This window comes from Panthera leo, chromosome E2 (genome assembly GCF_018350215.1).
Source record: "Panthera leo isolate Ple1 chromosome E2, P.leo_Ple1_pat1.1, whole genome shotgun sequence".
Lineage (NCBI taxonomy): Eukaryota > Metazoa > Chordata > Mammalia > Carnivora > Felidae > Panthera > Panthera leo.
In genome coordinates, this window is record NC_056693.1 from 14,719,120 (window position 1) to 14,745,326 (window position 26,207).

The 26,207-nt window shown below is 55.5% G+C and overlaps 3 protein-coding genes and 1 non-coding gene across 17 annotated transcripts; 2 read left to right on the forward strand and 2 right to left on the reverse strand.

Moving 5' to 3' along the window:
• Window positions 1-712: 712 nt before the first annotated feature.
• LOC122208593 lies at window positions 713-5,927 on the reverse strand. 8 transcript variants are annotated; one of them, XM_042919811.1, is made up of 6 exons: window positions 4,889-5,927; window positions 4,592-4,765; window positions 3,499-3,657; window positions 3,331-3,375; window positions 2,278-2,405; window positions 713-1,879 (listed from the first exon to the last, which is right to left on the reverse strand). In XM_042919811.1, the coding sequence occupies exons 1-6, from the start codon at window positions 4,907-4,909 to the stop codon at window positions 1,786-1,788; spliced, it is 621 nt and encodes a 206-aa protein (XP_042775745.1). In that variant the 5' UTR covers window positions 4,910-5,927; the 3' UTR covers window positions 713-1,785. The 8 variants fall into 8 exon arrangements, with proteins under 8 accessions (XP_042775745.1, XP_042775743.1, XP_042775744.1 ...); XM_042919809.1 differs by having other exon boundaries at window positions 2,274-2,405; XM_042919810.1 differs by lacking the exon at window positions 2,278-2,405 and adding an exon at window positions 2,956-3,013.
• A 180-nt stretch (window positions 5,928-6,107) lies between these two features.
• Window positions 6,108-8,987, forward strand: RPS16 (ribosomal protein S16). Of its 2 annotated transcripts, none has more exons than XM_042919816.1 (5): window positions 6,108-6,218; window positions 6,355-6,456; window positions 8,398-8,494; window positions 8,601-8,648; window positions 8,778-8,987. In XM_042919816.1, exons 1-5 carry the CDS (start codon window positions 6,171-6,173, stop codon window positions 8,921-8,923), a joined length of 441 nt encoding a protein of 146 aa, XP_042775750.1. In that variant the 5' UTR covers window positions 6,108-6,170; the 3' UTR covers window positions 8,924-8,987. The 2 variants fall into 2 exon arrangements, with proteins under 2 accessions (XP_042775750.1, XP_042775751.1); XM_042919817.1 differs by having other exon boundaries at window positions 8,398-8,512; window positions 8,545-8,648; window positions 8,778-8,846.
• A 3,800-nt stretch (window positions 8,988-12,787) lies between these two features.
• PLEKHG2 (pleckstrin homology and RhoGEF domain containing G2) lies at window positions 12,788-26,110 on the reverse strand. Of its 6 annotated transcripts, none has more exons than XM_042919503.1 (19): window positions 22,508-23,456; window positions 21,771-21,858; window positions 20,638-20,906; window positions 20,456-20,556; window positions 19,603-19,669; window positions 19,450-19,496; window positions 19,059-19,209; window positions 18,622-18,759; window positions 18,254-18,454; window positions 17,702-17,794; window positions 17,528-17,614; window positions 16,683-16,716; window positions 16,489-16,590; window positions 16,323-16,370; window positions 16,205-16,243; window positions 16,024-16,040; window positions 15,740-15,916; window positions 14,709-15,633; window positions 12,788-14,629 (listed from the first exon to the last, which is right to left on the reverse strand). In XM_042919503.1, the coding sequence occupies exons 2-19, from the start codon at window positions 21,835-21,837 to the stop codon at window positions 13,005-13,007; spliced, it is 4,188 nt and encodes a 1,395-aa protein (XP_042775437.1). In that variant the 5' UTR covers window positions 21,838-21,858; window positions 22,508-23,456; the 3' UTR covers window positions 12,788-13,004. The 6 variants fall into 6 exon arrangements, with proteins under 6 accessions (XP_042775437.1, XP_042775436.1, XP_042775435.1 ...); XM_042919502.1 differs by having other exon boundaries at window positions 21,729-21,858; XM_042919501.1 differs by lacking the exon at window positions 22,508-23,456 and adding an exon at window positions 26,042-26,110 and having other exon boundaries at window positions 17,528-17,794; window positions 21,729-21,858.
• Window positions 23,675-23,767, forward strand: TRNAI-UAU. The gene is given in 2 exon segments: window positions 23,675-23,712; window positions 23,732-23,767. It is a non-coding gene; the product is annotated as a tRNA-Ile (tRNA).
• Window positions 26,111-26,207: the final 97 nt, after the last annotated feature.

Sequence of the window (26,207 nt, forward strand, 5' to 3'; positions counted from 1 at the left end):
AGTCGACATCTTGGGAGGGTCAAAGAGGAAGGCTGGTTACTCCCCTTCTAGACGGCACTTCCAACCGGGAATTCGTGTTTGAATTTAATAGTGTGGTGTGCCAAGCCGTGAAGAGGCAGGGAATGACCAAATAACAATGAGTTAGCAAATAAATCAGACTTTATCTCCTACCTCCAAAACATTCCTCGGAGGTAAGTACCCCCATTTTGCTGACAAGGAAACTGAAACTCAGAAAATAAACTGGACAGGGGCAGACCTAAGACTCCTTCCCCCAAGTTTGAGTGACTCTTAAAACTCTTGTTTTCCTTTACAAATCCCAAAGTTTAAATCAATGTGAATTTACATATTAGTAATTATTTGTCAGACAGATGGCAAAGAGGACCAGGCATGATGAGACAAGGGTAAGAAAAATTCACTTGATGAAGAGGGAAAAAATGAGAAACTTTTTTAAAAAGTGTTTTTATTTTGACAGAGCGCAAGCGAGCATGAGTGGGGGAGGGGCAGGGAGAGGGAGACACAAAATGTGAAGCAGGCTCCAGGCCCTGAGCTGTCAGCACAGAGCCGGATGCAGGGCTCGAACTCACTGACCAGGAGATCATGACCTGAGCCAAAGTTGGACGCTCAACCGACTGAGCCACCCAGGCACCGAACCCCACCCCCCCGCCCAAATCAGAAACTTTTAAAACACATTGCTAAAATTTCTTGCATAAGCATTGAGACACCTGGATTCAGTTTACAGAAATTTAATATGCACCTGGTTACAGAGTAAGATGGTGTGGTCAGGCCAACAGTGGGCTCACAAGACGCTATCAGGGAACGAATACACCACAGGTGTGTCTGTGTGAGCACACACTCCTTGATCCAACAATCTCAGCCTGAACCCAAGACAGACGGGAGGGGCTGGTCATTCTATAAAAATGTTTTCCCTTCTATGAGCTTGGTCCCCACATGTTTATACATACTTAATAATTAGGCTTCATGCGTCTAGTGGAGCCCAATGCAGGGCTTGAACTCGTGACCCTGAGATCAACAGTTGGACGTGCAACTGACTGAGCCACCCAGGTGCCCCCAGGTTTGATTCTTTTACACACCAGCTCTTTAAAATAGGATCCCACATGTAAAATGCCTATTGACACTGCTGCAGAAAGCTATTTACTCCAGGAAAGTGAGGGAGCAGTAATTTTCTCCTCATAGAAGGTTCTTCCTTGGTGTCTCAGTGGTTCTCAACCCTACCACTATGTAAGGATACGTAAGAAGATAGAAGAGAGATGTGCGATAGCCCCAAAGTGGAAACAACCCAATGTCCACCATGAGGAGAATGGATAAACCAATTCGGGTGCGTTCATACCATGGAATAGTAACAAACTGCTGATACGCACATGAGTGAATCTCAAAAACATCATGCTGAGTGAAAGAAGCCAGACACTAGAATATGTATAGTATGATTCCGTTCATATGAATCTCTAGAGGCGGCAAAGCTAATTCTATACGGACAGGAAGCAGATTAATGGATGTCTACGACTGGACGTGAAGACTGGGAAGGCGCATAAGGGATGATGCTTTGGGGTGATGGAAATGTGGCTGTGTGTATATATTTGTCAGAACTCATTGAAATGCACGTTTAAAACGTATGCTTTTTACTGTATACAAATTACATACACATCAATAAAGTTGTATTTTCAATAAAGTTGATTTTCAAACTATAGCTGTTCAGGATGCACCAGAGACCAATTATCAACATCTAGCCTAACCATCAGTGTCACCCGAAAGCTCTCCAGATGGTAATTATTTGCAGCCAGGGACATGAGGCACAAGACTCTCCCTGTCCTGTAGGGGTGGGGTGAGGTTGGAAGACACCTGTGCAATGCTTTGTCCCTTCCTGGAAGAGGAGAGAGGAGGGAGTACCTCAGATGGAGAAGAGGGGCAGGTGGGGGCCAATTTACCTAACCCCCTACCCCTGTAGGTCAGAGACTTCAGGCTTCAGATTTTCCTCCTTCTCTCTTCCCCTTGGTTCCATGGGCTCCAGATGGGGGCCTCTGGCCCAGAAGGAGAAGGCTTTGGATTGGCAGCTGGGGCTGGAGACCAAGTGCCCTCTGTCTCACACCTCCCAGGCCCTCCAGCAGTACTAGGGCGTCTGTGTCCTCCCAGGCTCATGCTGAGGGCAGGTGCCTAGCACAAGCCCCCTGTAATAACTCCAAGAGCTTGGCCAGAAAGAGGGGGACGGGTCTCTGGGGATGTCCTTCACAGGGTGGACAAGGACCCTGGCCAGTCACCCACAGCCGGGACCCCAATGCATCCAGCAGACGCTGTAGCCGGAACACAGCAATCCCCATGGATCGGCCCTCTTCGAACTGGATCACAGAAAGCTCCAGCCGGAAGCATCCCAGAGTCTCAGCAGGACAAACCTGTGGGGACAGAGTGACTTGGTGTCTCTGGGCAAGGGTCTGATCCCAAATCCCCAAACCCAGGGTTTCTGAATTACGTCCTGGCATAAGCCCCTTCACCTCTTTGGGCCTCAGTTTCCTCATCTGTAAAACAGAACTCTGAATAATCCCTATCTTCAGGGATGATGCTAGCCTATACTGTCTGTGCCTGTGTAAGTTAGAAAATGACACTTCTTGGGGCACATGGGTGGCTCAGTCGGTTAAGCATTCAACTTCGGCTCAGGTCCATGACCTTGTGGTCCGTGAGTTCGAGCCCTGCCTTAGGCTCTATGCTGACTGCTCAGAGCCTGGAGCCTGCTTCAGATTCTGTGTGTCTCTTTCTCTGCCCCTCCCCCACTCGTGCTCTGTCTCTCAAGACAGAATAAACGTTAAAAAAAATTAAAAACAATAAATTTTAAAAAAATAAAACAGTACTCCTTAAAACACTTCCAAGTGCTGATTTTGTCGGAACAAGATATTTCATTGCCATCAACCAGAAATTGACAAAAATATCCAGGATGTGGATGCTGACCTTGTTGTGGGATTCTTGTGCAGTGTACATCCTTCACATCCATACATGGTGGCCGTATCTACCTCATAGGGTCAGGTCAGTGTGAAGACTAAGTAAGCTAATATAGTTAAAGCGTTTAGACCAGTACCTGGCAGAGTGAGCACTATTAAAAATGTCGCTATCATCATCAGTATCTGTTGTTAGGTGCCAGCTGCTGTTCTTGGGGTGGGAGACAGCAGTGAACAAAATGTATTTGTGATGGCCGGGAGCTGGGTCAGCAGCTGGACAGCAAGAACACCAGCCTGCTGCCTCCTGCCCCAAACATACATGTGTTCTCAGCCTAGTGGAATTTCCCTAAATTTCCAACTCCAAGTAAAAAGCTAATGAAATACTCACCGAGAGATCATCAGGGGTGTAGAGAGTGCCATCATTTTTGTTTCCCTACAATTGGGGGCAGGGAACAGAATCAGATCTTGGAAGGGAGAGCCTGACCTTTCCTCAAACGTGCCCCACACCCTACCGCCTCCCTGCCTGTCTGCTGGCTCTCCCCTCCGTCTTCCTCACCAGCATCTTCATGATGGCAACAAGGAAGTAGAAAGGCTCCCGAGGGCAGAGGGGTGATCCTAGGCCTCCCAAGGGCCATACCAGCAGAAGGATGGTCCAGAGAGGCCACATGGGCACCCTGCCCACCCCCCAGGCCTTTTCTGGTCCCAGCCCAGGGTCCTGGAAGCAAGAAGTACAGGAACACTTGAGTGGCTCTGTCGGTTAAGTGTCCGGCTCTTGGTTTTGGCTCAGGTCATGATCTCACAGTTCACGGAACAGAGCCAGTGTTGGGTTGTATGCTGACAAGCTCGGAACCTGCTTGGGATTCTCTCTCTCTCCCTCTCCCTCTGCCCCTCCCCCACCACGCACGTGCGCACAGGCAGTCTCTCTCAAAATAGATAAACTTAAAAAAAAAAAGAAGTACAGAGAGATAAAGAAAGCTGGAAGACTGAAGTGTCCTGTCCCCTTCGTGTCCATCTCCACTCAACCCACAGATACTCAGGGAATGTTCTTCAAGAGGCCAGGGAAGATGGTGACCCTAGAGTAGGCCCCAGGTCACAGGCCTGCCTGACACCTCTCCCCCACCCCCCACAGGAAGATATAAGACTGAGTAAGGGTGTGAGGATCAGCCTAGAGAAATTGGAGGGTTGGGAAGATCCGTCCCCACCCTCCCCACCGCCCCAAGAGATCTATCAGGCAGTACGGCGTGTGAGTGCGTGTGAATCCTGTGGCCTGTCTTCTCAGTGGGAAACACCTATGCTAGGCTTTAGACATATTTGCAGGTGTATATTTGGGGGGGGGGTGCTTGCTCTCTTTTCTACTTCTAGTTCTTTTTTCTTTTTTAAATGTTTATTCATTTTTGGGAAAGAGGAGAGAGAATGAGAGGGGGAGGGGCAGAGAGAAAGAGGGGGGGACAGAGAATCTGAAGCGGGTTCTGTGCTGACAGCCACAAGCCTGATGGAGGGCTCAAACGCAGGAACCGTGAGATCATGACCTGAGCTGAAGTCAGACACTCAACCAACTGAGCCACCCAGTGCCCCTCTACTTCTATTTCTGTATCAAGTACTGTATTTCTGTATTTCAAATATCTTGAAATCTCCATGCTTGTCTGTACCTGTCTGTCTTCTTTCTCCGAGGACTGGTCTCTCTGCCTCCGAATCGCCGTCACTTGTGTTTTCTGGATCCATCTGTAATTGATCTTCTGTCTGTCCTCTTTCTCCTCTTCTCCATCGGCCCCTTCTTTGTCTTTCTCCTTCATGTGTGCCCGTCTCTCTCTTGTGCTGTGTATCTGCGTGTGTGTCCTCCCAGGTCAGCCTCTGGATGCTCCCTTCCTTCACCTCTCCCCTCTCCCACCCTTTTGGAGCTGGACTCTGGGCTGGAGGATCCTCCCTCCTGCCACAGACCCACCTACCAATCTCCACCCTGTCTCCATTTTCCAGGCACCAGGTAAGCGACCACACCCCTTTGAACCTTGAACCTCGGATTCTGCTGCCAGGGACACTGAAGAAACTGTGGGCTCTCTGCAGCCCTGATAAAGAACCCTTTTGACTGGGAAAGGAGTATCCTGTGTGTGGGGGAGCCAAGGGGAACCCAATCCTGAGATTCCTCAGATGGGATTGGGGGGACTGGGGATGGAGAATACTATGGGGAAGGAGCCTGGAGAGTTGGGTGATTTGGGGGAGTGAAGAGATGATTTGAAGGACCCCAGAGAAAGAGGGATTTTAGGGTAGAGACCTTGAAGAGGGGGAATCTGGAGGGAGGGTCTCTAAGAAGTGGCGAATTCTGGGAGAGGGAAATTCCAGGGGAGGCAGTTGCTGGTTAGAGGACGCTCTGAAGGAAACGGAATTCTTAGGAAAGGTAGATTCTGAAGGAGGGAGCTCTGAAAGGGAGAGAAAACTTGTGAAAGGAGATTCTGGCGGGGACGTTCTGGGAAAAGTGGACTGCGGGCAGTGGGAGATTCTGGGGCCCTTGAGTGAAGGAAGATTCAGAGAAAGAGGGGCGGGTCTCGTTGAGGGCTCTGAAGAGGAGAGTTCTGGGGGGCGCAAACTGAAACCGGAAGGAAATTCTGGTGAAAGGTAGATTCTGGGGGAAGGGCTCTAAAAGGATTAAAAACATTCTGGGAGAGAATTCTCGAAGGAGGTGGGTTCTGAATCCTGAATCTGGGAATCCTGGCTGATTTCCTGCTGTGGGTTCCGTAGGTGAGATTCCGATGGAGGAGGATTTGGGGAGAAGAGTGTCTAGAGGGCAGGATGGAGTGTACAGGGGAGGATGATTGCTAGAGATGAGGGGCTAAGAAGGGCCCTTTCCAGAGGGTGAAAAGCGACATTTTGGGTGGAGGAAGGGGAGGGAGAGTATTAAAGAGCCGAAATGCAAATGAACCGGCCGCTACCAATGAGGACCGAGAATAGGAAGAACAGCCTCTCCTCGCTCTACTTCCGCGACTGCACGCGGCACATTTCAGGCCCCGCCCCTTCCACTCACGGGTCCCTCCTCCTCCGCTTGGGGGCCCACCTTCCCGCCGCGAATCCGAAGTCCCGCCCCTGGCTACAATAGGAGCCGTAAAGCTCTCTCCCGTCGCGACGCAGCACCCAGAGCGCCTGCGCAGACCCTGAAAAGCGGCCCGGGTGGCCCCGCACTTTCCTTTTCCGGTTGCGGCGCCGCGCGGTGAGGATCTCTTGTCTACGTTTGCAGCCATGCCGTCCAAGGGTCCTTTGCAGTCTGTGCAGGTCTTCGGCCGCAAGGTGGGCCGGGCGCCCGATGGGAGGGGCGGAGGGAGGCCGGGGTCTGCAGAGGTCTGTGGGCAGGGTTCTGGGGTCCACATGGGAGCCGGGGGCCGAAGCTCACGTGGTTCCGCCGTTTCGCCCTCGCTTTCCACAGAAGACGGCTACAGCCGTGGCGCATTGCAAACGGGGCAACGGCCTCATCAAGGTGAATGGACGGCCCTTGGAGATGATCGAGCCGCGCACGCTGCAATACAAGGTGCTGGGATTGAGGGTGGGCGTTTGGGTTGAGTAGGGGGGCTCTGGAGAGAGATATTTAAGTGGATTCCTGGAAGTGATCTTGGGAGGCTGAGGGATCTGGTATCAACAACGGGGTGTATAGAAGGGGGAGTTGGGGGCAGAGAAAATGGGGCATTTGGAGATGGAGCTGTTTTCGGAGATTTCAGATATTGTGCTAAAAGCTTGAGTTGAGAGTGAAAACGTGGATGTTGCAGATTAAGAGGATGGTTTCAAAAGTGGGATATGGAAGCTCAGTGACACTTGGGGACCCAATGGCAAGAGGAGTTTGTGTGGCAAGTTGATGGGGTCGTGTATCCTGTATACAGTAACGTTTGTTTTAACTGGTAGAGTGTGTATACATTTTTTGAGAACAGTAATTAGTTTGTTAATAGATATGGTCTAAAGGTAGGGTTTAGACATTGTAGGTGCTTAAAAAGCATTGGGAGAACAGGACCAGAATTTCTGTTTGTTGTGCTTTGCTGTGAAAGGGGTTCCTTGTCTGCTTGTTTCTGTTTTGGCCTCGGTTTTTTCAGCTCAGAATGGAACGAGTGGAGTCTGTTTTTTGCTTCTCTTACCTGTGTTGTTAATTTGAGGCATGTAACCTCGGTTTTTTTTTTTCCCTTGGGTCATCCATAAAATGGGTATCGTTTCTCCCTTGAATGGTTGCTGTGAGGGTAAGTTAGATTGTCCGGGTAAACTTCTTGGCATGTATGAGAATGCATTTGTTTCTTCTTTAAACTCTGTTGCTTTGTATTTCAGTTTTATTTTAATTTTTTTTGATGTTTTATTTATTTTTGAGAGTGCAGGAGGGGGAGGGGCAGAGAGGGGGACAGAAGATCTGAAGCAGGCTCTGCCCTGACAGGAGAGAGCACGATGTGGGACTCAAACTCAGCAACTGTGAGATCATGACCTGAGCCAAAGTCTGACACAACCGACTGAGCCACTCAGGCACCCTCTAATTTAATTTTTTAAATTTTAGTGTAGTTGACACGCAATGATATGTTTCTGGTGTACAACGTAGTGATAAGAGTGTCACTTTTAAACGTGAAAGATAATACGTGTTCCAGGCTTAGTTAGAATGGCATATGATAGTGTCTGAGATCTTTCTGTGTAGCAGATATCAAGTGCTGTGGTTTACTCTTCTCGATTGTCAGTTTTATGAAGGTTTTGTTGTGTAACCGGTGTTGGGTGTTGGGGACCCAGCAGTGATCCAGGTGACCCCAGGCCCTGCCCTTATAAAGCTCCGAGTCTAGTGGAGGAGGCAGACTGGTCCCAGTATCAGACCCTGCTCCAGGGTAGTCAGGGCTAGGATGGGGGAGCCCAGAGAAGGCATCTGGCTCGAACCTGGGTGGGAGGATAAGTACAGGCTTCGTGGGGGGGGGGGGGGTCGGTCGGAGGGACGGGCAGGGGGAGATGGAGATGGGAATCTGTGAGCTGAGAGCTAAGACCTAAAGTATAGGTAAAATAAAAGCTTCCAGGCACGTGCAAAAGGTGTAGAACTGGCAAGGGGAGAGCAGAGCACACAGGTAGTGTAGTTGTAATTTGGAAATGTGAGGCTCAAAGGGCTGGGTGGAGAGCCCAAGGGAGGGAAATCCAGAGAAAGCACCTGACATGGCCCAGGAGTGGTTTTTCACTGTTCCAGGCAGGTATGGTGGCTGTAGGGGTTTTCCTTGTTGAGCTAAAGTGCCAGAACTGGTCCCGGAGATGGGGACTCTGAGGCCCAGAGGGACACAGATGGGAGGGCCCAGCTCGGGTTCCCTTCAGCAGTCTGTCATCTGTCTTCAAATCGTCCCTGCTCTCCTAGCCGTGCAGAGAGGTCAGCGATGGCAGAAGCTACTTGGAGAGAAGTAGGGTGCTCAGTGCGGTGGCTCAGCTGCCCACCCTGTGATCTAAAATCCTGTCATGTCCCTTGTTCCTCCAGCTACTGGAACCTGTTCTGCTTCTGGGCAAGGAGCGGTTTGCTGGGGTGGACATCCGAGTCCGAGTGAAGGGTGGCGGTCACGTAGCCCAGATTTATGGTGAGTCGCCGGAATGGGGCATACGGTGGGAGGTGGCTCTGAGAGCAAAGCCCTACTCTCGGGGCTTCCCAAAGCTGATACGTCCTTTTGTGTATCTTCTTCACAGCAATTCGCCAGTCCATCTCCAAAGCCCTGGTGGCCTATTACCAGAAATGTGAGTAAGAATGGCTCCTTCCCATCGGGTGGGTGGCAGGCAAGTGGAGGACCAGCCCCGCATTTAGCCCCAGAGACCAGGAGGGTGCTTCCAGGGTTGTCTCAATCTTCACTCTTCTCTCATCCCCAGATGTGGATGAGGCTTCCAAGAAGGAGATCAAAGACATCCTCATCCAGTACGACCGGACCCTGCTGGTAGCTGATCCCCGGCGCTGCGAATCTAAAAAGTTTGGTGGTCCTGGTGCCCGTGCTCGTTACCAGAAATCCTACCGATAAGCCGATTGTGAGGATTAGGGTTCACCTTTATAATAAACAATTGTCATGGGACTTGAGGTTTCAAGGACTGTGCTGTGGTCGTTTTGTGGTGGGTCTTTGACTAAAAGAAATGCGAGAAACAGCCCGGCTCACTGCCGGTCTGGATTGTAAGGCTTTCCAGCGTTTTCAGAAGACACCACGCCTGGGTTAGTGTGGGTGGGTGGGGAGGCGGGGGGGCAAGCTTGAGACCCAGTCTCCCGCGCTTCTAGTAGAGTCCAGCGTGCGGGCACCGTGGAGGCGGGGTGGTTCTAGGCCATTGGTTGTGTGGGGTGTCCTCTTGAGTTGTTTTTTTTTTAGTCCTTTTGCTGCTGTTGTGATGGTGTGTCAGGGAATAGCGGGGGAAATGTGTAAGATCAGTAAACATTAATAGAAACTTGGGTGCAGCCTGAAGTCAACTAGTAGGGCCGTAATTGGATTGGGAAGGGATCTTTCCTAATGCCAGTCTGTAGGTAGATAGACTGGAGATGTGGGAGGGGTGGGATCCTTCTGACTGGCTCCATCCTTCAGGATGTCAATACTACCTCCCGGGGAAGGGCCCCCTGTGGCCTCTTGAAAGCAGGTCCCGATTACACTCATTGCAGCAACTGTCTTTACTGGGCTCAGAATGTGGGTCTGAGGACTTGTTCATCTGTTGTGCCTGCCACGTAGTAAGAGCCAACATATCGTAGGCTCTCCATTGCTACCACTGGGCTACACGGTATTTCCGTTGTCGAAAGTTCTGTGGACAGCACTGGTGTATGTTTAAGGAAGCAAAATGTTGCTTGTGGATTCAGTTACTTTTGGTTTTCCCTCCCCATTTTTACAGTGAAGCTAATGAGCTTCATTGGGTGGGAAGGGCATCTCTGCCCCCATCAGCCCTTGCAGCCAGCCTGGACACCTCCGCCATCTGTCCCCAGGCAGGGTCCCACAGGCTCCCCCTGCTGGGGGTACTGGCGAGAACAGCGTATGGCATCTGGACATTGATGGAGAGGGGAAAATTTTAACAATTTTTTCATGAAAGAAGGAACTTGAAATTTATTGACCGGTTGTCTTTTCGGTATGTGCCCCACTCACTCTAGTAGTCACGTGCAGCTGGCAAACTGGGCAGCGCAGATGAGAGAACGTTGCCGTCGTTGAGGAACATTGGACTGGACACGGCACTGATGTGTGGGGAGCGTATGCAAATAGCGTTTCTTACAGATGGACGGTGGGGTTGATTGGTACCAACCAAGCGCCAGGCTAAGCATTGTTAGGTATACTTGACGTTCCTCGTGAGGTGGCTGACAGGCTGGTGTCTAAATGTTAGGTAAGAAGATTAGCCTAGTGGCCATGTAACTGCAGCTCAAGTTTAAATTGCAGCTGTAGTTAACGGGTTTGGATGGCATTAACCTAAATGTCCCGGAGAGGGCAGGAGGCCACTACCCTTGCACTTTGAGCCTGATCGGTAGCTCTGAAGACGGCTGGGCTTGCAGTGGACGAGCAAGGAAGGTGTTCCTGAGGAGGTGTCGGAGCTGGGGCTGTGAAGCAGGTGGGAGTAATGGAGTGGGGGGGGGGGGTCAGGGGTCAGGTGGGGCTTAAGCCAGCCTGGTGTCCCTGGTTTCCTACAGGGTTCAGAGACCCCCTTACAAGACTCTTGGCTCCCTGCCAGAGGCACAGCTGGGATGCATCTTGCATCTGAAAATGCTAAGGGGGCTCGCCTCTCTTTCCCCTCTTCAGGCTTTGGAGGAGACGGCCCCTTTCTCCCTCCCTGCCGCCTCCTCAAATACCGGGAATTCCGGCGCCACTGGGAGCCCAGGCCAGGCTGAGAACTTTCCTTCAGCTGGGAATGTGCAGCTGGGGGTGGAGGAGGGGAGGGCCGCAGTCCTGACCCTGGCGAGGCTGCGGTGCAGTAGGCCCAGGCCACTCAGCCCAGGCCCTAGTGTATGGCCCAGTAACCATCTAATAAATACCAGAAGCCAGCAGCTAATACTGAGCCAGGCTTTGTTTGGGATACTTGACTCTGCCAAGAATCACCTAGAGCCCCTGGTGCACTAGGCTGCAAGCCCTGTTCTGGTAGGGAAGGGTTTTCTTGAACCAGGCCTGGCACAGGATAGACACTCAACAGCTCAGAGCATGGACTCGGGCTACGTGGTGTGGATTTGAGTTCCAACTCTGTCCCTTAGCAATGTGACTGAGCAAATCCCTTATTCTCTATGCCTCTGTTTCCTCATCTCCACAATGAGGATCAAAAACCATCCTTGTGGCACACGGGCAGCTCACTTGGTTAAGCATGTGACTCTTGATCTCAGCTCAGGTCATGATCTGGTTCATCGGTTCGAGACCCGCGTCGGGGTCTGCAATGACAGTGCGGAACCGGCTTGGGACTCTCTGACGCTCCTCCGCTCTCTCTCAAAATAAAAAAATATATATAAAAACTTCAAGAAACCATCCTCATGTGCCTTTTAGAGATGAGGATTCAGAGTGAATGAGTTCACATAAAGTGACTAATGCCTGAGCTATGCAGTTAGCACTCCATAAGTTTCCACTTTTTTTGTTAGCTGATTGTTAAAACTTCCGATTCCTAGGCTCCTGCCCTGGAGGTTCTGATTCCATAGGTTGGGACTATTGGGGGATCTGTTAATTTGAACAATGCCCCGATGAGTCAGGCTCAGATACATCTGGGAAATGAGGATATGCTCACTGTATCTTTCCAATGATCTTACAAGGCAGGTACTGTTGTCCTCATACAATTGAGAAAACCCAGACTCCCAAGGGAAGTTATACACCAACTAGAAAAGTCAGGACTTGGAACTCAGGACACTGAAGCCGTAGGGAATTCCAGGAAAAAATAAATAAGACAATGTGCTAAAAGCACAAGAGGTTTAGCATTCAATGAACAAAGCTAGTATTCCAAAGAAACTGCTTAACTTAGGCAGCTCGCTGGGCATGCCATTGCTGGGAGGGGGCCGAAGGATTCTAACATAAAAGTCTTTTGTCTCTGACCTGAATTTCTTTTTTGGGGGGCGTGGGGGCACGCCGGGGCACTCTAGAGGCCCCAAACTAGAGCGAGGGGGTGAAGAGATCCAGTGTGTGTAGGTGGGCACAAGAATTGGAACATTCATGACGTCGGGGAGTGGTTGTCCAGAGAACTCAGATGTGGAACAGACTTCCAGAATCCCAAACACATTCATTCTGGTGTCCGCATGGACTGGTCTCTGAAATTCTGTAGTCCCAAGACCCAGTATGATCTAAGGAGGGATGGGCTGGCGATAGAGAACGTTGGATGGCTGCCCTGCCGGATTAGATGGTTGGGTGAATGAGACGTAGGAGCGGCTGGAGGTGACATTGGGAAGGGACAGATGGATGGAGAGGGCTGGTTGGAGAAAACAGGTGGGATAATGGAGGAATGGATTGGTGTTAGAAAGGATACTAGATGGGGTAGGGGTAGGGTGATGATGGATGCATCGGATAGAGATGGCTAAATAAAGCATGCTGTATGGATTGGGAGATGGACAGGCAGACGGGAGGAGAGGGCTGGGGAGACAACCGGATGGATAGGCCCAGGGATAGCTGAGCAGAAGAGATGACAACACATGAACTGGATAAATCGCGGAGGGAACGGACTTCCACGTCTGCCTGGGACAGAGCTGCTTAACTTGGCTTTCCTGGATGGCATCAAGCCGTTCATAAACTCTGAAACAGCACACACCAAAACTCTAATGGGTGGTTGTCAGCAACGCTCAAAGAAGTTGGAGATTCCCCCCACCCCGTACTGAGCCACGGATTCGTGCTGTGTCAGCCCTTCCCATTCGTTGTCTGGTCCTCCCCCACTGCCTCCGGAATGGGAAAAGATACAGAACTTCAAAATATGAATGAACAAAATATTAATGACAGCCCCTTCCCCCATCCCTGTTGAGTTAATCAAGGTAAGTAAGGAGAGCCATTTGCCAAAGCAGATCCCAGTTGCTGGAAAGCTGCGGCAATTTTTACACCTTTGTTCAGTGTCTGGACACCTGGGTGAAGTTCTGAGGGTCTGTGGCGTCTGGTTGAAGTCCTTGCTTTTCAAGAAGTCTGATATCCTGGCTCACATGTGGAAAGGGGCATCAGGAGCTCCCTGGGCCCTACGAAGGCCCACGGATTCCTGGGTGGGGGCCAAGAGAGCAGGATGGTTTAACCTGACCTGGGCCTTGGCTGGCCGTAGCCGCCCACCGCCCCCGACATGGATGTTGACCGTGGTGGCATAGCTGAGCCTCCTGGCTGGGGGTGGTGGGGGCTGAGGCTGGGGTGGTGGTGAAGGTGCCCGCGATGCCGGGGCAGAGGAGGACCAGGGACCCCGGGAGGCTGGGGGAACTTCTCCCCCAGGCCCTTGTCTCCGAGCGAGGCTTTGGCTGATGTAGGACGCTGCCAGGTATCTTGAGAGGGCAGCTGCACTGGGACCCAGGAGCTGACGGGTTGGAGGAGGGGGACTGTGGGGTGGGGTCAACTCTGAAGACTCTGACTGGGCGACATGAGACACCGGGTGGCCTCCTGGTTTGGAGAAAACCACGGTGGTTGGAACCGGGATGGGTAACAGGCCCTGACTGTCCCGAGAGCCTTCCTGCTCAGGCAAAGCGGTCGCAGCTGGAACATGAGTGTCCGTGAGGCTCTTCTGCTCCAACAAAGGTGTAACTTTTTGGACGTGGAGGTCTGTGAAGCTTTGTTCCTGAAGCAGAGGTGCAGCAGATAGCCCCTGGATGTCTGGGAGGCCTCCCTGCTTGGGCAAAGGCGGGAGGGCTTGGAGGGCTTGGGCCTGGGTGTCCGTGAGGCCTTGTTGCCGGGGCAAAGGTGCGGCAGCTGGGACGTTCGGGTTCTGGGGCAAGGACAGTGGGGCGTCGGCTGGGATCTGACGGTCTAGGCAGCTTCCGTGTGCAGGCACAGGTGAGGTACCCGGAACCTGAATGTCTGAGAGGTCTTGGGGCAGAGGCAGCGGGCCGTTGGCTGGGGTCTGGTGGCTTAGGCGGCCTCCGTACGCAGGCCCAGGTGAAGTACCTGGGACCTGAACGTCTGGGAGGTCACGCTGCAAGGGCAGTGGAGTGTTGCCTGGGAGCTGACGGTCCGGGCTGCTTCCGGGCGTAAGCAAAGTGTTGACGGCTTGCTCACAAACAGCAGCTGGGAACTGAACATCCCCGGAACCGCCTTGCTTCGTTGACAGGGTGGTGGTTGGGCTCTGGCTCTGTAGGTGGCCTTCTTTCTTGAGCACAGGAGTGGTGGCTAAACCCATGGCATCAGAACCACGTCCCTGCTTGGGTACAGCTGGGCTGGTTGGAACCTCGATGTCCACGTGGCCTCTGTGCTCAGGCAAAGGCGTGGTAGCTGGAACTTGGGTTTCCAGGTGGCCTTCTTGATCAGGTAAAGTTGTAGCTGGAACCTGATCGTGTGGGGGGTCTTCTTGCTCGGGCAAGGGTGTGGGGGCTCCAGCCACACTCTGTATATTCCAGAGGCCTCCTTGCCCAGGCAAAGGGGTAGCAGCTGGAACCTGGATGCTCAGACGGTCTTGCTCAGGCAAATTTGAAACGTTTAGACCCTGGCCACCCAGGCAGCCTCCCTGCTTAGACAAAGGTGTGGCAGCTTGAACCCGGGTGGCAGGACCCAGAGGGACAGATTCCTGGGCACACGTCAGCGGGAAGGCCAGCTCACATACCAGCACGTGTCCAAAGGCAGGCAGGGGCCCTGTGTGCACAGCAAGAACGGAGTCAGGACCGCGATCTCAGTGTGGGCCGTCTCTGCTGACCACACACCCGGACCTCACCTGGCTCGGCCTGCTCACGGGGCAGGGAGGGGGACAGCTGCGGCTGGGCCAGAGCACGGGGCCGGCGGCGGGGCGCGTTGGCCGACGCCCGGGTCTCCGCCCGCTGCATCTGCTGGATCCGCTCGCTGTAAAGCCGGGCCAGCTCGCGCACTCGGGAAGCTGTCCTCTCCGAACTCGGGGCTCCTGCCTTCCCACTCCCGCCACCTCCACCCAGATCCGAGTCTTCCAGGATGAGCAGTGGCTCTGGGAACCCGGGCCGGGTCAGCTGCCCCTGCTCCAGTGCCTGCCAGGCGCTCCGGATTTCTGAACAGGAGCGGAATCCCAGCTCATCTGAGAATCCCTGGTCTCGGGTGACCTCCTGGGACTGGAAATCTGGGAAGGATTCCCCTTCCTCAGGATCCTGCTGCCCTACCCTGCCCCCAGAGGACCGCTCTCCTTTGGTGGAACTGCTTCCAGGAAACAGTTCTCTCCTCGTGGCTAGAGCCTCATCGGGCTCCCGCAGAGCTCCCTGAAGCCAGGAATCACAGGGAAGGGCGGGAGTGCTGGGAAGGCTAGGAATGTCAGGGACACTAGGGATGGATGGAAGGCAGGGCATTTCAAAAACATTGGAGATGTCAGGGAGGCTGGGAAGGTGGGGAATCTTGGGAATTTCAGACAGGCTGGGAATTTCAGGGAGGTTGGGTACGTCTGGACTTTTGGTACGGCTGGGAACGTCGGGAATTTCAGCCGCACTGGAACTTTCGAGCCCTTCTAGCACATGGAGTGGGGAAGGCTCCCGTTCATCCAACTCCAGCTCTTCCTCCTCCTCCTCTTCTGAAGAGTCCCGGCTGGGAAGGGCTTGGAATGTGAGGGCTTCACTGTCGCCTGGCACCTGCGAGTCTCCAGGGAACGCGGTGATGTCGTGGGGGGGCGGCTGTAGTGGGCACTGGGAAAGAGGCCAAAGATACCATGGTGGGCTGGCCCTCCGGCCCCCCGGACTGTGCCTGACCGAGCTAAATCCCAAGGACGCCCTGATGTGACACCCAGCTCACCCCTGGATCCCGGAGGCCTCTTTGGCTCAGCAGTTCTAGGATCTCCTCCGTGATCGAGGTCCCGGAGGGTTCCAGCGTGGGGGGGCCAGGGTCCTCTAGGTCCTCAGGGGGTCCGGAAGCTGGAACTGGTGGCTGAGGCTCCAAGGGGGGGTAGAGCTCCCCCTCACTGCCAGCATGCTGTGAGCAAGGAAAGAGGGCGGAGGGCAAGAGTCGAGGGCCGCCCATCTCTTCCTCCCAGACTCAGGAGTCCGGGTCCCCAGACCCTGTGCTAGGGTATTTCTTACCTTGAGTCTAGGCTTAGCTGGGATGGAGAGATGAGAAAGAGAAGAGTGAGATGCAGAATCTGGATGATTCCTTACAGCCGATCCGCTGCCCCTATCAGCCCTCCCCCACGCACACGGGGCATCTCTCGGGAAGAGATCGACAGAGAGGCACGGACCCGGCCGGGCTAGGGTGGCCACTTACCATTCTGTGCAAACATAACATATGGGTCCTTTACTGGCTCTGGGGAGAGGACACAGGGACGTCAGGGGCCCAGCTCCCCCCGCGTTCTCTCGTCAACTTTCAGGTGGAGGACACTCACCAGACTGTCTGCGGCCACGGCGGGTAGCAGAGGGTCCTGGAGACGGAGCTGTGGGAGAGGCAGAGGAGAACCCCACGATGAGCCCAGCCCCAGGCTGGAGGGGACAGGCCGGGGGTACAATTCCTGGGGGAGAAGCGGGGGAACCTCAGGGTTTCATCTTCTTTACCTGTGTTCCTTCGTCCAGGGGTGAAATTTCTAGCATCCCGAGGTCGGGGAGACCCAAGAGGGGGCGTCGGGGGCTCTGGGATGGGCTTACTTTTAGGAGCACCTGCGGGGAGACATCGGGAACCCCGTGATCTACTTTTCCTTGGAAGTCATCCTCCTACTTCCACATCCTCCCAACCCAAGGCCCCAACTCACCGTGCAGGCTGTTTTCAAGGAGAACTTGTTTTGCCTGAAAGAGACCAGGGTGTGGGGCTGCGTCGCCGGGGGGCTGCCTCCGAGCGCCCCAGTCACAGTCCTATTAACGGGTGCTACTCTGTATGAGGCACGTCACACGACTGGTGATTATTAGTAGTCACCACAGGTGTGCGAACTCGGTGCTCTGACTCCTCCAGGTGAGGAAACCGAGGCCAGAAAGGTAGCGTCCCGATGTGGTGGAGCTGGGATTCAAACCCAGGCAGGAATTTATTTTTATCTACTTGTTTTTTTAAAGAGTTGGCATCGTCTTACTTATTTTTTTAACGTTTTATTTATTTTTGAGAGAGGGGCGCCTGGGTGGCTCAGTCGGCTGAGCAACCGACTTCCGGCTCAGGTCACGATCGCGTGGTTTGTGAGTTCGAGCCCCGCGTCGGGCTCTGTGCTGACAGCTCGGAGCCTGGAGCCCGTTTCGGATGCTGTGTCTCCCTCGCTCTCTGCCCCTCCCCCACTCGTGCCCTGTCTCGGAAATAAGTGAACGTTAAAAAAAAATACTTTTGAGAGAGTGCAAGTGGGGGAGGGGCAGAGAGACGGGGACAGAGGATCCCGTGAAGGCTCTGTCTTGACTGCAGCGAGCTCAATGTGGGGCTCACACTCATGAACCGGGAGATCTGAAGTCAGATGCTTAACCGACTGAGCCACCCAGGTGCCCCCCTCCTTTTCTTTTTAAAATGCAACTTATTGATCACGGTCTAAGCGAGCCCCCTACTCTCAGGGTCTCGTAGCACTACGGGAGGGGGGTGGTCCTCCAGCATTCCGAAGCCCCTTGGATATGGCAGGAGCTGTACCTTGGCGGGGATGGAGGCGGGGTGGTTCTCAAAGAAAAGGCGCTGGAGACAGTGAATCCACAGCCTCTTCTCTTCTTGGTTCTTGGCCTGGGGGTGGGATAGGGAGTCGGGAGCCAGGGGGAAGGTCTGGGGGCTGAGGGGAACCCTGACCGCCCAGCCCCACCTTGCACTCACCTGGAGCAGGTGCCTGTGTTTGGGAATGGTCAGGTCGGACACCTTGAACCCTAGAGGATCTCGAGGACTCTCGCTCACACTCAGGTTGCAGCACTGGGTAAGGGGGACAGAACGGGGCAGGGAGCTCAGAGCCCCCGAGACTCAGTGTGTATCTGGGTTCCTACCTCCTAGAAAGATGTGCCCCATGAGGTTGTGTGGCGGGTCCCCTTACCCCCTGTGGAGCACCCCCCCCCCACCAGGCTGGGCTCTGCTCTCCCTCACCAGTCCCTCGCCCTCATCTGGGTCCAGATGTGCTCCCCTCATGAAGATGCTTGCCTGGTGGGCGAATCCAGCCCCTCCACCGGCCCTCACCCGTATCCTGATGCCCTCACCCTTCATTAAACTTCACCCCCATCCTTGGACTCAAGAAAATACGGCCCTCAAATTGAGGCTGGGTTGTTCCTCCTTTGCAGACCCCGCCTGCCCCCAGCTATCCCGTAGGTACACAGGTGTAGGTATCCAGAATACACCTTGCAGGTGACATCCTGGTCCTGCCCCCAACCCTGAACTCACGAAGATATGGCCCTTGTAGGTGTACTCCGGACCCCGGCGTTTGGCCACGAGCAGCATCCGTGAGAAGAGAAAGAGCAGCCTCTCGCCCCCTCGAAGTCGGGGGCCGCCCCCTCCGCCACCTCGGAACGCGCCCTCTAGCACCAGCTCCCCGAAAGCACTGAGCTCCGGGCCAGTCCAGCCGCCAAGCCGCCGCTGCACTTCCTGCCGGGCCCGCCAGGTGCGCAGGGCACAGGGGCGCGCACACACACCAAGACCAGGAGGTTAGCAACAAGGCTGCACTACCCCAGCCCGTCCTCCGAGGCCACCCCCGCCAAAGGCCCTCGTGCCCACTGCCCCCATCCAGCAGCCCCAGCCCACCCTGGGGTCACCTGGAGGCGCGCAGCATGCTCCTGCTTGCGTTTCATGTCATTGATGTACCAGGCGACCGCTGTCATGGACACAATGGCCTCCTCCACCATCTCACGGCCCCCGGCGCCCGGGCCCTCTGCCCAGTGCTTGCCTAGCTCCTGCCAGGCAGGCACCCAGGGAGGGAACAGAAACAAGAGAAAAGGATGGTAATGATAGGAGACAGACAGATACCAAGGCAGCGACAGAGGTGGCGACCCAGAGGACGACAGAGACAAACAGGCAGAGACAGAAAGAGGAATCAGCTGGAGCCAGTCCCCACTGGTGGCAAGAACTTGCCCCCGACTGCTGGCCCAGTTTCTAGGGACTTGTCCTGGGTCCACCCTGCAGCTGTACCACCAGGCGGTCAACGGCCAGGACCTTGCCCTCCCCGAGCAGCACCCCCAGGGCCACGCCTGACCTGCAACAGCAGATGGTACTTGAGGATGCGCTGAACAGGCTTCAGCAGGAAGCTCTGCAGGGGCAGCGAGTGGCGGAGCTGGGCCTGGCGCTCCTGCAGCCACAGGGCTGCGGGCGGGGACAGCGACAGCTCCCGGAGCAGGGCTAGGGAGCTGGGGGCGGGGCACAGGTCAGGGGGCTGGCAGCCCCCAGCGGGGAGGGCGCGGCGGGGCGTGGCCAGGGTTTCAGGGGCTGGCAGGGGTCAGGGGCAGCTTAGGGAGAGCTCGGTTAAGGTCATAGGCTGGCAGGGGCTGGAGCTGGATGGGTCGAGGTGGAGGGAGGTTGGCTGGCACATCAACTCAGCGGGCAAAGGCCTGGGGCCCAGCGGGGGCTCCTCACTCCTCACCCCTCACCTCGGGTAGTTCATGCAGTACAATGTGTAGATGTCAAAATCCTCACTCTGTGGGTGACACAGCAGTTAGGGAGACCTGAGGTCCCAACTCCCTGGGACCCCCCCCGCCTTACCCCAGCCCCATCCCGGACTGAGAGCCCCCACCCTGACTCACCCTTTGCACGAAGCACTCGGCAATGCCCCCTGCGCTGCTGCTGCCCTCCAGGTCCTCCAGGAGCTCACTGTGGGGGAGAGGGCGAGGTCAGGGACTGCCCTGTCCCCACAGCCCCCCGTGGGACGACTCCAGGAGGCTGGGGACTTGGTGGCTGCCAGGATCTCTCAAGGGGCTATCGTATCCGAAGGGAGTCTTCTGATTGCTACGTGGGGAGATCACAACCCCGCTCAGACTTTGTCCGTGGACAGCGTCCCGTTCCTCAGCCCCAAATCTTGTCACAGCTGCCATGAACCTAGGGGTCTCGTGATATGACCCAGGGAGAGGGGTGTCATGGCCCTCAAAGCTGGGATCGTCTTAAGAGGCTGCTGTGATCTCGACATCTTGTCATGTCATCTCAGAGCTCCTGCAATAACGTTGAGATCGATCTCATCAAGACGCTCAGAGGGGTCAGGATCCTCGGACGCCAGCATCTTCCTCACTGGGTCCAGGCCAACCATCTGATTTGTCTGGGACCGAGGGGCTTCTCGGGACGACGTGGTCACGCGAATGCTCACGCTACCATGATCTTTAGGCCCCCCACCTGAGCCGTGGGTTCACCGTGATCTCAGACCTGACCTAGTGCTGAGACCCATCCCCGTACTTAGATCTCATCTGGGTCCTCGGGCTCCTATCCAACTCCGCCTCCACCACTCTGGTTCCTTCACTCCCCATCATGATCCCTGCCCAGTGTCACTACCTCCCCATGTGCCAGCCTGGAGAGGGGGTCATGGGACTCCAAGGTTTAGGTTAGGATACAGCCCGCCTCCCCTAGCCCTACCAGCTGGTGCCCCTGCCCGTCCCTCCCGCCTCTGACCTGCTGAACTCGTAGATGTCCTCGATGTTGGCAAATAGTATGCCCACCTGCTCCGTGCTCAGCCCTAAGACCCCGCCATCCAGCAGAGGACCCAGGTAGTCCTGTGGGGATGACTGGGGTTATGGGGGGCGGTGGAGGGCTGGCCCGGGTCCCCACTGTGCTCGGGTACCCGCCTGCCTCACCTCCACAATGCTGCGAAGGTCCCGGACATAGGCCCGCTCTGTCTCCACGATCTCGCGAGCCACTCGCTCTAGCCTCGAGGGTTTGGCGGAACCCGGAGTCCCCACCGGTGACAGATGCAGGCGGATGGGGGGTCCTGGAAGGGGCTCTGGCCTAGAGGCCGAGCAGGCTGGGGCGGGCCCTGGAGCCGGGTCCCCCTCGGAGCCCACCGTGCTCAGGGATGTGGAGCTCCCAGAACCTCGGGGGGAGGCCATGGCAGGGGTTGCAGGGGCTGCCAGGGGTGAGAAGCAGGAGGTCAGGCCGTCTCCCCAGCTGAATGAGTGCAGCCCTACACTCACCCACCCCAGGTCAGCATCTGCCCCTCCCCTCCTCCCGGGGCTCCCTCCTCCTCTTGCCACTGCACTGCCTTGGTCCTGTCCTGTTCTCTCCCATCAGGAGCTTCTCTGGGCTTCGACCTCCACTTTTCTAATCCACCTCCGTGTGTCAGCCTGGGAGATCTTTATTAATTTGCCCGTTTGACCCTGTCACTTTAAGTATAACCCCTTCATGCCCTCAGGAGAAAGTCCAAACTCCTCAGATCCACACTGCCCTACGCAACGTGGCCACCAGAGACTTTTCCAGTCTGTTCTCTTCCCACAGACACACCACTTCTCACACTCCAGACTCCAGTCGTATTCGGCTGCCTTCAGTTACTTAAAAACACAGCCTTCTCTCACCTCTACACATACTTTTCCCTCTGTGTGGAATACTCTTCCTTGCTTTTCCCAACTCATTGCTCCTTATCTTTTAATTCTATTATGTCTCCTCCTCCAGGAAGCCTCCATTGAGTTCCCATACTGGGCTCCCACAGGGAGAGGAAAGGGCAATCACCCCCACCCCCACCCCCGCCCAGGCTTGACCGCTGGACTCTGGGTGTCAGCCTCCGGACTGTCACCATCTAGGGATGGTTCCATCTGCCCCACCAGACTTGGGAACTCTGTGTAGGCAGAGCTGGGACTGTCTTGGTCACCCTATGTGGCCAGCACTGGGCCAGCCAGTGTCTTGAATGAAGGAACAAATGCCCAGCAAGCTCCACCCTCCCTTGGACTCTCACCTGTCTGGGTCTCACACACAGCTGCGCAGTCACACACTTCACCTGTGGGGCCACCGCCAAGGCTAGGGCTGGGTTTGGACAGGCTCGGTCCGCGGGCTCCCTCGGGCATGGCTGAGTGGCTCAGCGGCTTCTGCGGAAAGACCCCCTTCTCGGATATCAGGACCCCATCGGCTTCCCCGCCGCCCACACTCACAGATTAGGCCAGAGAATTAGGAGTGTGATCTAAGTCCAGGAGGCACCGGAGAGTAAATAATGGGGCAGACAGAGGCATAGTGATAGAAAGAGGGGCACCAGGAGAGATAACACAGAGAAAAAGATGGAAAGGTTGAGACAAAGAAGAGTGAAGCTAGGAGTCTGGTCTGTCTGGGGCCGGAGGCTCAGGGATCCTGGGAACGTTTGGGCTCTGGCTGGAGCCGAGGGCGAGGGGCAGGGCTGGGAAAAGCCGTGGGCGGGAGGCCGGGAGGTCCCTGGGGAGGGCGGAGGAGGCTGGGGGACCGGATGCCAGGGTCCTGCAGACGGCTCCCTCCCCCGCCCAGGGCTGCGAGTTGGGGCGCTGGCCCTGAGCCCTCGACCCACTCCCCTCTCCAGCCAGTCCCTCCGCGATCCGCTTACTGTCCCCACCGCCTCAGCGAGGGTCCCCAGCGCCTTCCCACACCCTTTCAGACCCAAACTCCCGCCGGCGCCTCCGCTCGCCCCCGCCGGCACGCCCCCTCATTGTTCAGCGGCAGCGGCGCCGCCCCCTCCCCCAGCCCGTCGGGGCCCCTCGCCTCCCCCCTCACCTCCCAGGGAGTCTCCAGCCCCGAGCCGAGGCTGCCGGATTCCTATTCAACCCTAGCACGGTCCCCGGGGAGACGCAAAGCCGGACTCCTGGGTCTCTGCAAGTCAGGGGCGTGAACTTCGGGCTCTCAGCCTCCGGGAACCAGAATCCGAAGTCTCTCGGAGAGTGGGATGCAGCGGTCCGAATTTCCTGGTCCTCTCAATGGGGGATGCTGGGAGTCTCGACTCTTGGGTCTCAGATGGGGTGCTGGGGACCCAAGTTCCTGAGTCTTCTAGATAAGGCCGTGGGGCGACCGGATTCCTGAATTCCCCTAACTCTAGGAGCAGGGATTAAACCATCTCCAGGCGGGAGCGCAGGGGAGTCCCCAGTTCCTGGGTCCCCTGGAAGGAGTGGGCGTTTCAGCACCAAACAGACTGGCCGGGGCGCTGGGAGTCCGTTTGCCAAGTTTGGATGCTGGGCTCGGATACCTGGGAACCGTTGGAGGTAATCACCGATCTGGGATCCTAAGTTCTTTAAAACGGGGTGCAGAAAGCTCGGCCTCCAGGAACGCGCGGGGCTGACGTCCCGGACTCCCGGCTCCTCCAGGAGGGGGCGCTGGGCACCTGGATATCTGGGGTCCTTTAGCCTGGACGCGGGGTCCCGGGCTTCGGGGTCTCTCAGGGAGCGGTGCACAGACTCGCGACGCCAGAGTCCACGACTTTGGACCCTTCGGGTTCTGGGATGAGTACCACGGGGCTCCGGCGGCGGCAGCGCCACATCTGTAGCGGGAGAGTCCGGTCCCAGCTGTGAGGCGGGGGGCGGTCGCCTAGGGCTTCCCCTCCCCCCCGAGCCGCCCCGGCGCACATCCTGTTCCCGCCCGCGGGGGGGAGGGGCTGCCTTCCGGCCAGCCAGCCGGTAAAGGGTTAAGACCCCTCCCCCTGATTCTGAATATTCATGAGAAGGCGAGTCCCAGAAAGGCTACACCCCCACATTCCAAAAGCTTCTGACTTTTCCCTTTTACAGCAAGGGCCTTCAGGGCGTGAGAATCCGGAACTGGTAACGCACTTTCTCCCATTGGTCAACCGAACAATTCTTATTTGCATATGCAGTAAAGGCGGAGCTGTCCAGCGGGGAGGGTCACGTGTCCAAAAGCGACTGAAGGACCTCGCGGCGCGAGGGTGCGGCCGGAGCTCCAGTGGCGCAATCGGTTAGCGCGCGGTACTTATACGACAGTGCGAGCGGAGCGATGCCGAGGTTGTGAGTTCGATCCTCACCTGGAGCACCTTTTTTTCTGTTACCAGCATTTTACAAATGTACACGTCTCGTAAGTGAACTGAAACATCTACATCACCACTGAGGGGAGCGAGCATTCGATCTTCGGAGTTTTTGGGTTAGAAAGACTCCTGGAACTAAGGCAGCTGCCCGGGAGTGTTCTGTACTGTGGGGAGGTGCCCTTTCCATCCTGGCCGCCAGAGGGTGGTATCGTCTCTTATATGCCTGCGAATTCAATTGGGTCTGCAAATCTCAGTTTAAGACTTCTGTAGATGTGTCGGGTTCTCCTCCGCAAACTGTCCAAGGCATTGCTTTTTTTTTCTCCATCTTCTCTCTTTTTTTCCCAGTTTCATTGAGATGTAATTGCCATATAACATTGTATTAGTCCAAAGTGTACATGATTCGATATATGTATAAATTGAGAAAAAGAGTTTAGCTGACATCAGTCACGTCACATATTTTTTTTCTCCTGTGTCTTGGATTTTTCACTTTCCCTTTTCCTCCCTTTTTCTGAGTTGGTTTGTTCCTTTCAACAAATACTAAACATGCACTATGTGACCGACTCCTGTTTAGGGTTTAGGTGTGAGTGATAGCGCAGTGAACAAGACAAAGTCCCTGCCGTTGAGGATTTGACATTCTTAGCTGGAGAGACACGTTTCTATAAACATGAAAACTAAGTATATTTTATATGTTAGGTGGTGGTGAATGTCATGGAGAAAGCAGAGCATATGAGAAAGAGGATGGGGTGTTGGAGGTTCGGTGTGGGCTGCAGTAATAGTCAAACACCATCTCACTGAGAAGGCCTTTGAGCAGGAACCTAATGGAGGGGAGTAAGCCATAGGGATAACTGGGGAATATTTCAGGTAGCCATAGCAGCCTGTGCAAAGGCCCTGTGGCTGAAGCGGGTCAGGTATAACGGTGGAGCAGCCAGGAAGCCAGTGTGACTAGAGCAAGAGTAGCCAAAGGTAAGAGTCAGGCCACGTAGGCTGGTGAGGTCTTAGGACTTTGCCTTTTATGTGATGGGACTCTGACTCAGGTGTCAGGACAAGTTCCCTGTGGTTGTTTTGCTGGGGAGTGGGGAGAGACTGAGGTCAGGTCCTGGGCCAGGAAAGCGGGAAGGGACTGCTATGAAGGTTCAGGTGGGAGATGATGCTGGATAGGACCACGGTGGGGGCCACAGGAGGAGGCAGGTAGATCTATTTAGAAGGTGAATCAGAGAGAATTGCTGTTGGACTGGGGTGTGAGTTTGACAACGAAGAGTCAAGGGGACTCCCAGGTGTTTGGTACCGGTAGCCGCTGGTTAGGGACCATTTTCTCAAATGAGGTTCGCTTTTGTTTTTACCAGCAGAGACTTTTTGCTAAGGCAGGGGCCAGAGATGTCAGTTTCTTGTACCTCAAGTGTCTGTAAATGTCTCCTCATGGCTTGTTCTTGCTCTCTGCCTCCCCACTGTCTTTGGGTCTCCGCATTTCTATATATTTTTTTCCAACCCTCAGTTCTAAGTTTGGGGATCTGAGCCCTTTCCCAAAACTGAGGCGGGGGGGGGGGGGCAGCTTCCTGGAAGAGGAGATCAATGGTCAGGGCCTGCCAGTGTGCAAGGAGAGCGAGCCAAAGAGGAGGGCAGGAGGAGGGGAGGGGAGAAGGCAGAGGAGGGGAAGCGTCTGGAGAGGGAGAACCCCGACAGGAGACAGCAGAGGGGTGGGGAGGATAGGTGGAACCGAGGCGACAAGGAGTGAGAGGCAGGGGGGGAAAGGGTGGAGAGGGCAGGAAGAGGGGAGAAGGGAGAGGAAGAGAACTGAAGGAAAGAGAAAAGGGGGTAAGGGACAGGGGGTGGGGGCTGGAAGGGGAACACAATAAAAAGGGGAGAGGAAGAGTTGGAGAGGGTGAGGGGGGGAAGGGTGGCGCAGGAGGGTAAGGGAGGAGGAACTGACGGGGGGAGGGCGGGAGAGGAGAGGGAAGTGGGGACGGGGAGAGGAAAGCGGGGGGAGGGGGGCGGGGGGGAAGGGGTAGGGGGGGCGGAGGCGGCGGCGGAAGGGGGGCGGGGCGCCGGCGCTGACGCGGGGCGGCTTCCGGGCTCGGGGCGGCCGGCTCCCCCGCCCCAGGGTGGTTCCCGCCGCCTGTTGCCTTGTATGGTCCGAGGACGCCGCTGTCCTCGGGGCCCCGCCCGACGCGGCCGCGACCCACACTCTTGGCCCGGCGAGCCCGACCCCCGGCTCGGCCCCGCCTGGAGCGCGGAACCTCGAGCTTCCGAGGACCCCCAAATGCCGAGATCCCGCAATACCGAACTTTTCGGGCCCCGCCGGGCCAAGACTCTGCAATTCCGAGGACTTGGGGGCCCGGAAAGCCAGAATGCTGCATTCTGGGATCCCGGAAAGTTTTCTGAGACACCCAAGGGCCTCGAATTCTAAGTCGCCCAGACTACCTCTGAGATTCTGGAATCCTGAGGCTTTCA